Below are 17,657 nucleotides of genomic sequence, written 5' to 3' on the forward strand. Positions count from 1 at the left end.
ATTGTAAGTGACTTAGCTGTTAGTATCGGTACATTGTTAGTGACTAACCTGTCAGTATCGGTATATTGTTAGTTTAGTGACTAACCTGTCAGCATCGGTATATTGTTAGTTTAGTGACTAACCTGTCAGCATCGGTATATTGTTAGTTTAGTGACTAACCTGTCAGTGTCGGTAAATTGTTAGTGTCTTAGCTGTCAGTATCTGTACATTGTTAGTGACCTAGCTGGCAGTATCGGTACATTGTAAGGGACTAACCTGTCAGTCTCGGTATATTGTTAGTGTCTAACCTGTCAGTATCGGGACATTGTAAGTGACTAACCTGTGAGCGTCCGTACGTTGTTAGTGACTTAGCTGTCAGTATCGGTACATTGTTAGTGACTTAGATGTCCGTATCGGTACATTATTAGTGTCTTAGCTGTCAGTGTCGGTACATTGTTAGTGACTTAGCTGTCAGTATCGGTACATTGTTAGTGACTAACCTGTCAGTATCGGTACATTGTGTAGTGACTTAGCTGTCAGTGTCGGTACATTGTGTAGTGACTAAGCTGTCAGTGTCGGTACATTGTTAGTGACTTAGATGTCCGTATCGGTACATTATTAGTGTCTTAGCTGTCAGTGTCGGTACATTATTAGTGTCTTAGCTGTCAGTGTCGGTACATTGTTAGTGACCTAGCTGTGAATTTCGGTACATTGTTAGTGACTAACCTGTCAGTATCGGTATATTGTTAGTGATTTAAGTGTCAGTGTCGGTACATTGTTAGTGACTAACCTGTCAGTATCGGTATATTGTTAGTGTCTAACCTGTCAGTGTCGGTACATTATTAGTGACTTAGCTGTCAGTGTCGGTACATTGTTAGTAACTTAGCTGCCAGTATCGGTACATTGTTAGTGATTTAGCTGTCAGTATCGGTACATTGTAAGTGACTTATCTGTCAGTATCGGTACATTGTTAGTGTCTTACCTGTCAGTAACGGTACATTGTTAGTGACTTAGCTAACAGTATCGGTACATTGTTAGTGACTATCCTGTCAGTATCGGTACATTGTGTAGTGACTTAGCTGTCAGTCTCGGTACATTGTGTAGTGACTAAGCTGTCAGTGTCGGTACATTGTTAGTGACTAACCTGTCAGTATCGGTACATTGTTAGTGACGTAGCTGTCAGTATCGGTACATTGTTAGTGACTTAGCTGACAGTATCGGTACATTGTTAGTGACTTACCTGTCAGTATCGTTACATTGTTAGTGACCTAGCTGTCAGTATCGGTACATTGTTAGTGACTTACCTGTCAGTAACGGTACATTGTTAGTGACTTAGCTGACAGTATCGGTACATTGTTAGTGACCTAGCTGTCAGTATCGGTACATTGTTAGTGACTTAGCTGTCAGTATCGGTACATTGTTAGTGACTTAGCTGTCAGTGTCGGTACATTGTTAGTGACTTAGCTGTCAGTATCGGTACATTGTTAGTGACTTAGCTGTCAGTGTCGGTACATTGTTAGTGACTTAGCTGTCAGTATCGGTACATTGTTAGTGACTTAGCTGTCAGTGTCGGTACATTGTTAGTGACTTAGCTGTCAGTATCGGTACATTGTTAGTGACTTAGCTGTCAGTGTCGGTACATTGTTGGTGACTTAGCTGTCAGTATAGGTACATTGTTAATGACTTAGCTGTCAGTGTCGGTACATTGTTAGTGACTTAGCTGTCAGTATCGGTACATTGTTAGTGACTTACCTGTCAGTATCGGTACATTGTTAGTGACTTAGCTGTCAGTATCGGTACATTGTTAGTGACTTAGTTGTCAGTGTCGGTACATTGTTAGTGACCTAGCTGTCAGTATCGGTACATTGTTAGTGACTTAGCCGTCAGTATCGGTACATTGTTAGTGACTTAGCCGTCAGTGTCGGTACATTGTTGGTGACTTAGCTGTCAGTATAGGTACATTGTTAGTGACTTAGCTGTCAGTGTCAGTACATTGTTAGCGAGTTAGCTGTCAGTATCGGTACATTGTTGGTGACTTAGCTGTCAGTATCGCTACATTGTTAGTTACTTACCTGACAGTATAGGTACATTGTTAGTGACTTAGCTGTCAGTGTCGGTACTTTGTTAGTGAGTTAGCTGTCAGTATCTGTACATTGTTAGTTACAAACCTCAAACCTGTAAATATAGGAACATGTTAGTGACTTACCTGAAGTGACCAGTACAATTTGTGTGACTCACCTGCCGGCTTGGAGGGGTTTCTTTCCTCTTTTGTAGGAGGCAATTTCCGGCAAACGGGACGTCAAGAGTTTCTCGAATGGTCCGGGAGCTGTTTGGTAGCTACACAGGACTGTAGTACGACACACTACACAGCTGTACTGGATTGGCATTGGTATCGATGGAAAGATCACGCTAAATCTTATTTATATTTACTTCTGTGTCTAAAAAGTTCACTGTAATTTGCCGTACGTCGGTTATCTTGGATAGATAACATCGTACCGGTTACTCGTAATGATATCGAGATGAGTAGTGCAGTGATAAACACTGTAAACTGATGTGGACACGTAGATATCACCAGTGACACGTACGTCAACATGTTTATAGCAGATTCACAAGTCTATATAACTGTACACCCTCATCCCCCTTCCTCAGTCTTGGTCTCTCACAGGGACATGGAGAATTTGTTACAGCTGTATTTGGACCAAAACTAAGGTGTTCAGTGTAATTTACACGTTTTAGGGGTTAAGATCAACTTTCGGCAAAAATGCCCCTCCTCGTATATATCTTTATCGGGGAGTTGGGTACATCATTAAGTTGATATAAACCCCTGAAACGTGTAAAATTACCATAAACATCTAAGTTTAGGTCCAAATATAGCTGTAACAAAATGCCATGTCCTTATGGATCTGTCAACCAAGCACACCGCGTTCAATGATCTCCGGGAAATATTTTTACATATTAGTGGGTTTTTTAATTGGGGATATATTTATCATAAAAAAATACTTCACGCAACAAATACTGTTAAGAAAACAACGATTAAGTTGTTGTTACTTTAATGTAAGTATCTACCTTGTCAACCTTTCCAAAATAAAACACTACGTTGTTCTGGTAAATTGATATGAATTTTATTAACAGGGGGAGGGGGTCGTTTTCTAAAAAATAACTATTCCATATAAAACTGTGAAGTACTGTATTCTCTCTTGTCTTATAACGATCTAAGCTAACTGGGGAAAACAAGGGAAATTGTTTTGAAATATATACGCGACCAGAACGATACCATTATCAAGACCAAATTTCAAATATATCGAAAATGGCTTAAAAACAAGACAGTTATATAATGTTGTTATGTGCATCTCGTTGGAATAACTGCGAGAGCCAACATCTAAATTCTTAATGTGGAAAAATAAACCAGTAAAACAAAACTATTTAAATAATTCACGACACCAAATTACTGCACTATGGGGTTTCTTGTAGGAAAAATAATCGCTTCGGACTTTGGCAAAACGGACCTATTTTCGTGCTTTTAAAATATTTTAAATGTAAGATTTTCAATAAATTGGTTCATGGTTAGAATGTAGTCAAACCACAGTAAAAATGTACATCGGTAATATCTCATAACAAAAGTTATCTAAACATCTTAGAATGCTAGCTCCTCCTTCAGTATGCGTTTGCTTCCCATCCCCATAAGCTTGCAATCTAATTATTATCCACGTTACAAAGCTTCTTATTACCACTAAATAGGGGTTATAGTCGTAGTGTGAGACTGTATAATCGAGAAGTGGGATTAATGGGTGTAGAAGAATAAAAAAAATTCGTGTGATCAATCTTGAATATCTTTCCCTCAAAATGTTTTACCAGAAAGTTCGACTTTTACACTATTAACCATACCTTGTACCATTTTATAAATATTTTAAGCATATTTTGTGAAAAACAGAACACGCTTGAAAAAAACCAAGGATGAAATCGTGAAGGTGATTGGGTTCCAGGTTGGCAAAATTTGTTCAAAGCTTATAAAGATTGGTAACAAAAACCTAGTCAAGTCCTAGAGTTTCACATTCAAAATCGTACACCGGCGATGTCCTGTCTTTTAATATCAAGAAATCCATCGATCACTTCGAACGTTTACCATCACGAGTATGAAATCAAAGACGCTACAAACTCTTCCAGTTCAGCAGCTTTTCCCGATCTTCACTCACATGACCAACAAGTACACCCTTTTACTAAGCTGTACGATTATTTATTTTTAAATCCTGAACTTCCCCTTTCTGGATAGTAACATCCCTGCCCCCCAACCAACGTTGATTACACGTCGCAGTTTTTCGCCATTCAAGAGTTTGCTCGGAATAGCAGGATTTCCGTGATATATGTCGCCATTCGATTGACAAACAACAAGGGGTTTCCAAAGATGGGTATAATCCAATTAATATGCTATTTCTATCCATTTTGTGTTCGACTAGTAGTTTTGTTGACAGTTTGGTATTCCTTTTTTTCGAATACTCTAACAAAACATTTATTCTTCGTTGTTGTACTACGGTACACAATTCCTGTATGTTTCCGTCTTGTACTTCCCCTGAAAAGGGGCGTAGTACACCTTTGTTGCGGAACTAGACTGGGTCCATTATTAGAGAATGGTCGGGTTGTGCAGTTGATCACGCACCGATTTTCACAAATGTGGCCGAGGCTCGAGGTACGGGGTCACCTACATCCTTTAAACTACTGTTGTAATTACAAATGTGATAATTCAGTTGAATACGTTTATGAAGTGGGTTATGGGTAGTATGTTGAAGACGAGTACCGCAAGGGTGAGCATGCTTCACATTTCACGAGTCTTTTTGTAATACAAAAGGTCCTACGTATACTTCCAGGCCAACAGGAACAAAATAACTTCGTTTCATAATTTTCGGATCGAGATTTATCAGTTTGGCATGAATAATAAAAGGCCCAAAGGGCCTGTATCGCTCACCTGGATACCTAAGCAATCATAGCAAAATATTCTCCAAATGAGATCCAAGGGAATATGCCAGACCCCAAGGCAAATCCTTGTAACATATCTGTATTTGATTTTTTATGCCCTGCAATTTTATGTATGGTTATGGGGTGGGGATCTCAACTGTTTCCAAGCTGTGACTCAGAAACTAGGTCCCTAGGGTTTTGGTCAGACCCCAGGATCAATTCTAATATCATGACTGCATTTGTCTCTTTTTGCCCAGCATTTGTATATATGGTTTTGGGTTGGGGATCTCAACTGTTTCAAAGTTATGACCCAGGGGTTATGTCTGCAAGGGTGGGGCAGACCCTAGGGTCAATTCTAATATCATGACTGCATACGTCTCTTTATGCCCAACAATTGTATATATAGTTTTGGGGTGGGGATCTTGACTGTTTCAAAGTTATGACCCAGGGGTTAAGTCTCCAAGGGTGGGGCTAGACCCTAGAGCTATCCTGGAAGCAAATGTGCATTCCTCTCTTTATACTCAGCAGTTGTATATATGGTTATATGGTGGGGATCTCAATCATTTCCAAGTAATAATTTTTTTTTGGCCCCACCATTTGTACAATTTTGAATCCCTGCCTCCCAGGAATGCTTCCAACCAAATATGATCAATATCCATGGTATAGTTCTACGGAAGAAGTCATTTATAGCAATATAGCCAAATTGCCCCCTTTTGGCCCAGCCGTCAGCCAAACCATTTGTACAATTTTGAATCCACACCACCTAGGGATGCTTTCAGTCAAAAATGGTTGATATCTATCTCTTAGTTCCAGAGAAGTCACTTAAAGTAATATAGCTAAATAACCCTTTTTGTCCCCGCCCCTCAGCCGCCACGGGGGTCATCCACACCATTTGTACAATTTTGAATCCCTGCCTCCCATGAATGCTCCTGATTCTACAGAAGTCGTTTGTAACAATATAGCCAAAATGCCCCCTTTTGGCCCCGCCTCTCAGCCCCCTGGGGGGTCAGCCCAACCATTTGTACAATTTTGAATCCACACCACCTAGGGATGCTTCCAGCCAAATATGGTTGATATTCATCTCTTAGTTCCAGAGGAGATGTCGCTTACAGCAATATAGCCAAATTGCCCCCTTCTTTGTCTATCATACATTTTCTTTTTTTTGTAAGAGTCATTTGTATAACAAAGACAATACACAAACATACTTGTAGGGATAATTGAGGCTATAACAATATAATGGAATCAAAATCACAAGCAAAAAACAACTTCGGGATCAATCCATTCAAAACCTTTTATTATTTCTTAAGTTACAAAACATATCAAGAAGTGTCTATATATATCTGGCCTATAGTCCAACCATCCAAAAAATGTTCCTCAACACTCCAGCATCAATGATACTTTGTTTTGTCAACTGCAAACACAAAACAAAAAGGAAAATAATAATGGTGCTGAAAACACAGATAGCATTACTTACATTTTTGTTTATTGATTCAGAAGAGACCATTTTCATTGAGATCAATTGCAATTTTGTTATTTTTATGAAATTCAAATTAAGAGCTGTTGGATAGCATCATAGCTCGTTACTATCAATTGAAATACACATATTAACTTGTTGTACATTACTAACCTGATATTCAAAGAACAAGTCCTTGACAATACCATTTTTATAGAGACCAATTTTCTGGTTTTTTAAATTACGAAATTCAAAATAAGAGCTGTTGGAGAACATCATAGCTCGTAATTAATATAACTATCCATAGAAATACATATATCTTAACCTGTTGTACATTACTAACCTGATATTGTTATTCTGACCATCATTTTTTGATGTGGTAACCATAAAAATTAGGGTTACTATGAAGTTGAGAAATGTTTTATATAAATGCCTCAAACTTATTATGGGTAAAACATTTCATGACTGTGGTGATCTAACACTGAAGAGGGATGCTGGCGCGTTACATTAGCCCCCATCCTCCTGTTTACTATATATTTGTAATTATAGATCACACAAAACTCTGTCTTGATCAGGTGACCTAATAAGTATTAAATTACTAACAAATGCTGAGTAAATAATGAACCAAGGAACAATTTAGACTAGGCTTTAGGTGGTACCAAGTAGTTGCGATACACAGATAAGATAGATATAGGTATGTTAAGTGTGATACCTATTCGATGAATAAATAGGATTAATATTACCGGTAAGTAAACAAGAGGCCCATAGGGCCTGTATCACTCACCTAGTATTAATCTCACACTGCGGACCAAGGTCAAATATATTTAAATGGGCTAAATTAAGCTAAAGGAAAATATCATCACCTGGAGTCTTTTGGTTATTAAGAAGAAAAAGGTTTTAAGATTTTTTGAACATTTAACCCCTTGGTCAGACCATAAATTTGGTAAAGGGTTTTCATTTGAACAAACTGTACAGCCCTTCATCCCAGCATGATACTGGCCAAGTATCATTACCCTGGGATTTTTATCATTTTTTCAAAAGAGGGTAAACAAGGTTTCACGGTAATGGCTAGCGAAAGTGAAAAGCATTACCCTGGGATTTTTTATCATTTTTTCAAAAGAGGGTAAACGAGGTTTCACGGTAATGGCTAGCGAAAGTGAAAAGCATTTGTATTCATCATACTTACAAACATGATGAAAGTGTTCTTGAGCATTGATCGCGGCAACTATGAAGACAGGGATCAGAATAGCACATGCATTACTATTTTTGCAGCCGATATATTTCAGCTTGAACGCCCAATAACCTGCAATGATAAAAATTTAATTTATGTCAGACAAAGAAAACTAAGCTCACTTGGCTGCTTGGTCCAGGTGAGCTAAAATAAAATCTCTGTTTTCATAATTTGATCATCCGTAATGAAATCTGTTTCTCAATCATTTTAAGTCTGTTTATCCATATATATATGCATCTTATTTTAAATAAGATTTTTCACATAAAACCTGAAACCTTTGCACCTCCCACATTTCACCACCAGGTTAAGTCATCAGCCTATGTAGAATTACCTCTTGAAACAGCACTAACAAATCCATAAGGAGTTTTATTCCTGTTCTTCATCCATTGCCCTAGCTCACCAACACGGACATCTAGAAAAGGTTTGTCGGCTGGAAAGAAAAATAATTATATAAAAACATTGCGAAAATGAAAAATAAACATGAAGAGATCCTAGAAGGATATTGTTGTCCACCATGAAAAGATCTTTTGATATATATAATTTTCATATCTACAAAAGATCTTTTATCTTCTTTGCTCTTCAATTTCCTAAAAGGTACTTTTACTCAGTCCCATGTTGGAAATCCTAAATGAGAACCTTGTACACTGATATAACTTAACATTGTAATGTACATTAACTCAAACATTGCAATGTGCATTAACTTAAACATTGTAATGTACATTAACTTAAACATTAATGTCATATGCCAAAGTAGGTCAAAGTTTGTTTATTTGAGGACATTTTGTATAGTTCAATGCAAGGTACATTTTACCTACTGACCAAGTACAGTCAAAGTTTGATGTTTCAAACTATACGTGAGAATCCGCTAAATCTGAGAAAATTTGAAAATCCAGACTTCTGCTCACAGATATTGAACATTGAGATCATATACATAAGATGGTCTGGTGGTGCAGTGGAAAGCGCACTTGCCTTTCACCAAGGCGGCCGGGGTTCAATTCCCCGATTGGACGTGAAAAGGTTGGGGTCACCTGCCCCGACCACGTGGGTTTTCCCCGGGTACTCCAGTTTCCTCCCCGACTAAGACCCCCACACACTAACATCCGGGCCAACAAGAGTGATTAATGTAAGTTACTTGTTGTAAAATGAATACATGAGATAGAATGTTATTCTTATTGGACGATACACAGGCTAAATTTTTTTTTTCTTAAATGTATTAATTAGTGCTGACTATCCATTATAATCCAAAATTGATCGGTTTTCCCTTTCTGGTTCCATTTATTGATGATTACTTCCATAATCGATATAATCAGTTCATCATTGAAATCAAAGTATTTAAATGTCTTCCATGTTAAGTATTCTTTGAAAGTCATATATTCTTATGATTTTACTACATGATTGATAAAAATGCATAAAAGTTGCTTGATATCCATTCATTATAAACTTAATGTCTAGTGAATTACTCTGTTCATTGATGGTATGGTTTATTGTTCTCATTTTATTTGGTTATTCAGTCCCATACATTTATTAACTGATTATGCAATTGATCATTGATCGGTTTAACACTTCTGATTACAATTGAATGAAGGAAAGAAGCTGTGTTTATAACAAATGCAAGTGAAGATCAAGAAGGACGGTTGTACTTATTAGTGGTGTATACCAATAACCGGAAACATTGAATAAATCGAGCTGGACATGAGGTTGATTTGGTAATCGATTTAGCACATGAAAGATCAATTTTGAAACTTTGTCATGAAGAATATCGTTTTTGTAGGTTTGTCATGAAGAACTGAAATTCTTAAGATTATACATACAATCATGGTCAGTGCGGTGTTATGTACGTACGGTTAAATTTATAACCGACGAAATCCAGAAGTACGGAAAATGGCGGTCACTTGAATGAAACCACTTTCTTTTTCAGCGAAGGAATGGTGGGACATAAAGTATTCAGTTCCAACTCAATTTCGAATGGGTGAACTTAATTCGCAATAATAAATGTCATATCAAGTACCTGACCCAAAATGCATAACCTGATTTGTTTACAAATGTTACGATCGCTATCATCATTGTTCGTCTGCAGGAGATAGGAAAAGGAACGTTCTCTTCTCAAATGGTAATCTACCAGTCATTGTCAAATACTGAAGTACCTTTTCTCATCATATGAACGTCTCTTAGATAAAATTATTAGCAAAATAACACAAAGTTATATCAATATATTTTAATGATTGGACCAGGGGCGTAAAATAATAATTCATAGCATTTGCCCCAGGCAAAGTAGACCTTAGAAATCCACCTGCCCGTAAATATTTTCTACTAGCCCCATGTAAAATGCAAATTATGAACATGTACAGACCGAAAACAGATTTTTCAAAATAATATGATTTTTTCATGAAATATTTAAGCCTTGTTTTCTCTACCTTTTTGCAATTATTATATCATAAATTATTTACTATTTAATAGCAGTGATGGATGTACATGTATTTAACTCTTTTTTTAATTAATATACCTGGCCTCCTTTGCCCCAGTCGGACGACACAACTTACGGTAAACCTCTGGTCAGTTCGAATAGGAGGATAATTCAAACCAGCTTTTTGCACAATAAAAACAATAATTTTCTGTATTTAGTTTGATCCCTGCATACCCACATTTGGGATTGTTCGAATACAAAATTAGAGTACTGAAATTACGTAATCATTGATCATGATCAACTTTGGTATCAGTGTTGCAATAAAAGCCTTGCAAAACTTGCTCAAACTAATCTATTTTTATGGCAGTACTGGTAACAAATAAATGAGTAACGAGTAGACTAGTACTCATGATGTGCCACCATTTTGTACATAAATGAGTATAAGGGATAAAGTATGGAGTGAAGGGATAGAAGAGGGAGACAGGTTAGAGAAGGAGCTGTCCAGCCTATATGTAAAGTATTTACTGTACAAGTCTAGTTTTTGTAAGACGGCTCCTATGCCTAATATTTGCTTCAACCTAACACTAGTCGTATAGCATCACCAAGTCTGGACCGGAAGTGAGGTACTGAGCCGAAAACAAATCTAACCCTATCCTCTGTGTCGGCGCTACTAGCCTACTCTTTTTCGAAAAACTCTGGAGGGATCTTTTCTGTGCGAGATTGGACAGTTCTCACATGGTACACCTTTTATAGTCCCATCTGACGGACTGTGTGTTAGTGGTTAGAGTCATGCAGGGGCTGTTTTTTCTGTTGTCCATTCAATGTAATCCTCTCCTCATCATTCGTCACTGAAAATATAGCTGACTGTACTGTACTAATGTCCTCTTTCTTAAAAAAACTTGTCTTGTCTTTCACTAAATTCTGTTCATCGTTCCGACATTTTATGAATTTAAGTGTATGGTGTGATTATTAGTATGAGGGATATAAAAAAAGGGAGGTGTGTGTGTGTTAGTGTTATAATTTGGTTATAACATTGATGTGGGAGTGGGAGGGGTTGGAGATTGAAAGTGATGGGTATCAAAAGAGTTGTGCTGATAGATTTATGGGCTGTATCGGGTGCTAGTTGTATGGCCTGGAGAGGGGTTGGGGATGGTTGGGAGGGGCGGATTGGTACTGATGAATGTAGGATGACTTCAACTTAAACAGGATACTGAACATCATTTTATTTAGAGGCGTCAGAAGGATCGGTAAAAAACTTTTTTTTAAAATTTATTTTTTAGAACTATACGATAAAAACATGTACGCTTAGAATTTGTGAGAAAGGAAATTTGCCTTCAGGGTTGAGAGGTCTGCACTGTCGGCGATGACGGTTGGGAGGCTGTTGCAGGTATGAATTGCTCTAGGAAAGAATGAATTTGCATGATAATTTGTGGAGCTGTGTGGAATCTGAAATTTGTGTTGTCGGGTTCGTTGGAGAATGGAGGTTGCCATCATATGCCAGTTTAGGGTTTGGAGCATTTCTGTAACACTACTGGTGTAGTTATAGCACCCAAGGGTGTACCTGGCGGCTCTTCTCTGCACTATTTCAACCTTATGGGTAAGATTTGCCTGCCAGGGATCCCAGATTGGGCCAGTACAGTATTCAATAAGCTAACTCTTTTGTTTTTACATTGGTGGTGTTAACATTTCTCCCGAATGAGTCTTAGCGATGAATTTGCCTTGTTGGTAATGTAATTAATGTTGGTGTTCCATGAAAAGTTTGTAGAGATAGTTAAGCCCAGGTATTTTGCAGGTTGGGCACAACGGCACACATGGGTAATAATCCTGCATTTGGGTAACAGTTACCCATTTGAGTATCAGTTTTATTACTGAAATGGGGAATAAAGTGAAATAAAAACACACGAAGTTCTTTCAAACACTATTTTGATCTCTCCCTTTTTGTGAAAAGGACAAACCATATCACTGACTTTGTTCTCCATTGACTTCACTGTGTAGTCAATGTGACTTTCCAGTGCAAATGTGACGGGTGAGCATGGTTTTTTTCTGGGTGCTATTTATAGCTACTCAACAACACACTATATAAGAAATGGAGGTGATACAATGTCATTTTCACAAAAATTTAGACCACTGAATTTACATTTTTTTGTACACAATTGTACCTCGCTGTATTTTTATGTTGATTATGTTGAAAGAATGACGCCCTTTTTTGCTCATAATGTGTAAAAGAACTTTGTGTTTTTAATTCACTTTATTACCCTTTTCAGTAATAAAATTATTACCCGTTACACTTATGATACAGTAACGTTATGCGCCGTTGTGCCCAACCTGTTTAGCCGAATCTGCTTGCTTTAGAATTTGTCAATGGAGAATGTAATTAAATTTGTTTGTCAGTCTTTTCTTTGAGATGTGTAGAATTTCACATTTATCAGGGGGTTGAAGGACATTAACCAATTGTGTTCCCACTTCTCCAGAAGATTTATAGGGCCAACATGTTAACACGAGCATGCAAGCTCACTATCCGGCAAACAGAATCGAGGTAAATCAATGACATGAATATTGAGACAAGATTATTCAAATATTACCTTTTCCATAAAATCGTGATGGGTCGTATGGACCATGCACCCGTGGGTTATAAAGAGGATCGTATTTTCCAGCTTGATTGATCCCCTCAAGTATTTTAGAAAGCATCTTCTAACCTCTCTGGATACCTCCTCAAGGACAAGGACAAAGTAACTTCTAATAATGAGAACATTTCATTATTCAATTCCGGAATGTATTATTCCGGGTTTTTTTTATCAGCAATTAACGAGTAAACGTAATTCATGTCCGATAAAAGACTTGCGTCAGGATTAAAAAATGATATCCTTAATATGAAACAAATAAATAAACACAAAAACTTGCCTAAGTTATTAAATTTATTCATGGCGGATTTTCGTTTCACCGAGACCGGCTTTAAGCTTAGGTTAATTTTACGACAACAAATATTACTACGCCAAAGCAGACAGGTGCCATAGTAGTTTTCGAGGTCGAATTCATTAGTAAATCAGTATTCTTTTTATTGTTTGTATATTAAGTTAAAAATATGTGTTTATTAATTCCTATATTTCATATATTATTGTATAAGGTTCTCATCGTAGATACATCCGGTTCGTGTATCAGACTGTGTTGTTAGGTCAAAAGCTAAGCCAACGCCAACGTGGGTTATATTGGAGACCAATATCATCTTGAAGATGTGTTGTGCAACAGCGTGACTGCAATATTGGTCTATCAGGTAAAAAGACGCATTCTAGGAAGTTAAAATTTCAATAACCATGTTTCATTGTGGTATCGGTTAGGTTTCGATACAATCTTTGTTGAAAAAATGAAAAAAAAAAATGGGACAAACACTGACATTACAGACCGGACCTCCCCCACCTAGACTACAGACAGTCACACTAATCTACAGATCCAAACCTATATCATTACCACAATTATCTATGGCTACTTATCTTCAAAAAAACTCTTGACACTGACCCCAGTAATAAAATGCATAACAAATTATATGTACACTTTGAACGATTAAACGGCTAATAAATGCATTACAGTGAATCTGAAAAACCAATAAATGTATTGGGGGTCTGCATGAAAAAATAGGGTCAGTCTGGAAACGCAAAACAAGAATATTTTTATTTGACCTTACAGTTTCAGAGAAACTAACTTCAACGTAAAAACTTGATGTTGATTGAGATACTTACAAAGTCAATGGATCATGAAACATAAAAGGTAATGCTGCATCCAGCATTTGATGCATGGGTTGAGATGTATGCAACTATGGTCCAAGTTTGGTTGGTGTAGCACTTATACTTTCAGTGAAACTAACTAAAATGCAAAAACCTAATGTTGCCATTGTTGTGCTAAGTCTCGATCGCTTCCCCTACTTTGTGGTGGCGAGACAAAAATGAAAAAACATCACACACAAATAGCATGATTTGGGGGAATTAAAATGTTATTTTGTAATGAATTTAGAAAATGTACATAAAAAATATCAAGGTAAGAGACCTTTATAGTGCCCAAACTCACTGGGGAAAAAATAAATCACTGGACAGGCACAGAAACTGGTCACATGATCATGGCGACAAGCGGATTGGAAAAGTTGTCATTGTACGATGAAGGAAATGATCGCAAACTTACTTTCCGAATAGAATTAGACAAACATTTTTTAAAAACAATGTCAAGTGTTGTTAAGTTCAATTATGTTATAATTTCTCAAGAAGCCCTATAGACAGACCTTTATAAAATATATTTCATATGTTGATTTTCATAGCTCCTAAGTTGTGTTTGTTTCATTTTGAGGCTGGTCGCTAGGCAGTCATCTTGGATTTTGACAGTTCCAGTTCCCTTTGTCTTACAATGAAGGAACAATTTACTTAAGTGGAAGATTTTTTAATATTCTTGTACCAAAATTCTTTATGATTATAATGTGGCTGATTTTAATTGTACATATGATTACGGTTGCCTTTTAGCTTTGAGCTAGATGGAATTTCCCTTAAGCTCAGTGGTAGAGCGTCCGACAAGGAAGTATTGGACTGCAGGTTTGATCCCCGGTGGAATCAATATATATCACACTACTTTCTTTCCTGTTACAAATGGTGTCCATGGTCCTCCCTGTGATGACAGGGGATTTAGAATCTGGGTTGTGGTGTTAGAGGGCGACCACATTTAAAAGGGGGGAGAAGTGTGGCAGATTTTGATTGTACATAAGATTACAAAACCCTTCGAGCTAGAGGGAAATTTTCTTTATCTCAGTGGTAGAGCGTCCGACTAGGAACCTAGGGATCACAGGTTTGATCCCCGATGGAAGCACACTACTCTCTTTCCTGTTATATCACCCCTGAAGAGTATGTAGACCGGATCATACCGCATCATAACCCTTGGCTAGCAAAGATGATATAACCCAGAAGTTATGTGGATCATTTTCCACATACATGGCAATTTAACTAGTCACAGGTTTTCTTGAAACATAAGAGGAACAAAAATCAAAAGAAGTTCATTTAAACATACAGTATCAAAAATGTTTAAGGGGAGAAATGCAGTCAACAGGTTAATAATATAACTAACATGTCTAATATATTTTACACTGATTGCAGGTCTGATGAGACGGTGTAGAATAATGGATGTAAACCAATACCAGATGACGGCTGCGTCACACAGATCAACTGACCATTTAGCATTAACAGATCTCCCGTCTGTGGTAGTTACACACATGCTCTCCTACCTGACGTGGGAAGAGAAGCTAAGTATCATCATTGCTGTTCCTCAATGGTGTTCCTGCTTGAGATCTGTTGCTGCATGGAACTGTGTTGAATATGGCAATGAAATGGATGAAAATGTATACTTTTTGAAAGAGAAGCGTACAAAGTTTTTGTTTTGTATAAAACAATATGGTAAATACATGAGATCTTTGAAATTAAGCTTTGGAGGTAAACTTAGTCATATGGCAGTTAAGATCACGCATGCCATCAGTGAATTTTGTCCTCATCTGACCGCCTTTCATATCGCACAAGAAGTTCCGTTTCAGGTGGATGAAAGTCTTGTTTGGAGGAAAAGTGTGGTTAGTGGCATTTGTGGTATCCTGCAGAGTTGTAAATTATTAAGTAATGTTTGTATCTGTCAGCCTGTGATTGATTGGACAGAATCTCCCGACAACAACATCATTTTGAACATTATACAGCAAGGTCTAGCTCACAAGTTAACCAGTCTAGAACTGAATGCTGAGTCACTATGGGGACATGAAGGTTATCTGGAGTTCCTTAAAAACTTCACACACCTGAAACGACTTGTAACAAGGAGGGAAAATATAACGGATGAAATTCTCCTCTACCTGGTTGAACATAAATTAGAGGAGGTTACTTTAGTTCAGGAAGAAGAAATTCCTCTACAACAGCAAGAGCATCTCAAAGAAATGTTCTGGACAAAAGTGCTGAGCATCTGCCCAACATTCCAAATTGACATGGTCTTACGATACATCATGGTAATCAAGGATTCCTTCCCTGCTAAGATGCCATTGAGGAGATTGATACTGGATGACCTTGTCAACATCGTAACTAAAGGAGTTCTGGAGCACCTCGTAGATAACTATAAGGATTGCCTGCAATATTTCACATACACAAATTCCCTCCTGGAAAATTACGAAACGGGAGATCGGAGACTTCCTTCCTCTCTTGTTAACATGGCAATGAGGTGTACAAAACTTCGATATTTACAATATGGTTTTCCTTTGTCAAGCACCTCAATCTTACTTCTGGCCCGAGCTAGACAGCTAGAAAAACTCCTCATCCCAGCCGTGGAGGTATCCTATGAATTTGACTGGCAGACTGACCCAGATTGGTCATTTGAGTTTGTTGAATGGCTTAAAGCAAGCGGAAAGAGTGAAAGAGCACTAGAACTTGCAGTATCAGAAATGTTTGGTTTCAAGTGGAGACTCAGTTATGATCCTTTTACTCTAAATGAACAACTCAACACTATGTACATGTGAAAGGTATTTCAGAGCAAATAAAATATTCCATCACATACTAATCTCAGAATTTTTATTTTGGTCACCTAAGCCAGAGGCTTTTGCAAACCTCTTTTGTATATGTTGTCTTTCGCTTTGTCATGTGTCGTGATTGATCAGTCAATATTTTATGTTTAGAAATCAAACTCAACATTTAAGAAGTTCAAAAGAAATAGAGCTCATTGTTTGCACAAAGTGCTAATGAGATTAACTTAAGTACACCACCATACAGCACAGCATGTAGCTGTCATTTGTACTGTCATCAACTTTTTGCTTCAAAGTGACATTTTTTCTAAAGGACCATTATAAGGCGTAATCATGATAATTTGCATGTTGTTTGTTTTGGTAAAGGGTTGTCAACAATGCTTTTGTATTAAAAATCCAAAAAGCCATAAAACTCGTAAACATATTTCGCTGTAACCAGGAGTGCTGAAGGGCTGTCAAGTTTGTTAACCCACATTAAAGATATTGAGGGTAAAAATCTTCTAAAGACTCGCTATAAGTCATGAGGTGTAGAGTTACACTATTTGACCTGTATCATACTTTGATAAAGGATAGTCTATACAAATGACAAACCAACATTCAACGTCACAGTGACCAATCAAATCTGTTCAAAAATTTCAAACAATGTCTTAGAAATACAAGGCCTGGAGTAATTTTAATTTCTAGGGTTAAAGCTGTCAAATAAATAATCTTGCCAAATAATTCGACACAAGTCAATTTGTCAAAGTTGAAACTCGTGAGACTGTTTTTGAGTATATTATTACAATAATAGTGCACCATTATTCTGTCTTTGACGTTGCTGTCTTCCACTGTTGTCAAGTTCAAGTTTTCAGGTTTGATGTAGTAACACTAGAGTAAATCTACACTTCCAAGTTAATTGTAACTAAACTTGTGTGGCCCAGAACAGTGTTTACCTGAGATTTATGGGGCTTTTATTCAGTTCAATGCAATAATTCTATTGTACACAACAGTATTGTATGCCATCTAGAACTCTTCCATAAACAGTAGATTCGTAACTTTGCTTCAGTGGTATATCAGCTTGTGCTTCAATACTGTACGAGTAAGATTAAATACATAAATCCTCTGATGTACGTGATAACCAATA

At 37.2% G+C, this 17,657-nt stretch overlaps 3 protein-coding genes across 3 annotated transcripts in view; 1 reads left to right on the forward strand and 2 right to left on the reverse strand.

Annotated features, from left to right (window-relative positions):
- LOC110443202 overlaps positions 1-2,471 on the reverse strand; it is an 11,730-nt gene extending 9,259 nt beyond the window's left edge. The window contains exon 1 of the mRNA XM_021487259.1: positions 2,218-2,471. Coding sequence (XP_021342934.1) covers positions 2,218-2,366 — 149 coding nt within the window. The 5' untranslated portion in view covers positions 2,367-2,471. The remainder of the gene's footprint in view (positions 1-2,217) is intronic.
- Positions 2,472-6,201: 3,730 nt separating this feature from the next.
- Positions 6,202-12,766, reverse strand: LOC110443210 (putative ATP synthase subunit f, mitochondrial). The gene is made up of 4 exons (XM_021487267.1): positions 12,600-12,766; positions 7,945-8,043; positions 7,569-7,685; positions 6,202-6,340 (listed from the first exon to the last, which is right to left on the reverse strand). Exons 1-4 carry the CDS (start codon positions 12,703-12,705, stop codon positions 6,318-6,320), a joined length of 345 nt encoding a protein of 114 aa, XP_021342942.1. The 5' UTR covers positions 12,706-12,766; the 3' UTR covers positions 6,202-6,317.
- A 231-nt stretch (positions 12,767-12,997) lies between these two features.
- Positions 12,998-16,568, forward strand: LOC110443184. Its single transcript, XM_021487231.1, has 2 exons — positions 12,998-13,288; positions 15,144-16,568. The coding sequence occupies exon 2, from the start codon at positions 15,149-15,151 to the stop codon at positions 16,529-16,531; it is 1,383 nt and encodes a 460-aa protein (XP_021342906.1). The 5' UTR covers positions 12,998-13,288; positions 15,144-15,148; the 3' UTR covers positions 16,532-16,568.
- Positions 16,569-17,657: the final 1,089 nt, after the last annotated feature.

Source organism: Mizuhopecten yessoensis, unplaced genomic scaffold, assembly GCF_002113885.1.
Source record: "Mizuhopecten yessoensis strain PY_sf001 unplaced genomic scaffold, ASM211388v2 scaffold716331, whole genome shotgun sequence".
Lineage (NCBI taxonomy): Eukaryota > Metazoa > Mollusca > Bivalvia > Pectinida > Pectinidae > Mizuhopecten > Mizuhopecten yessoensis.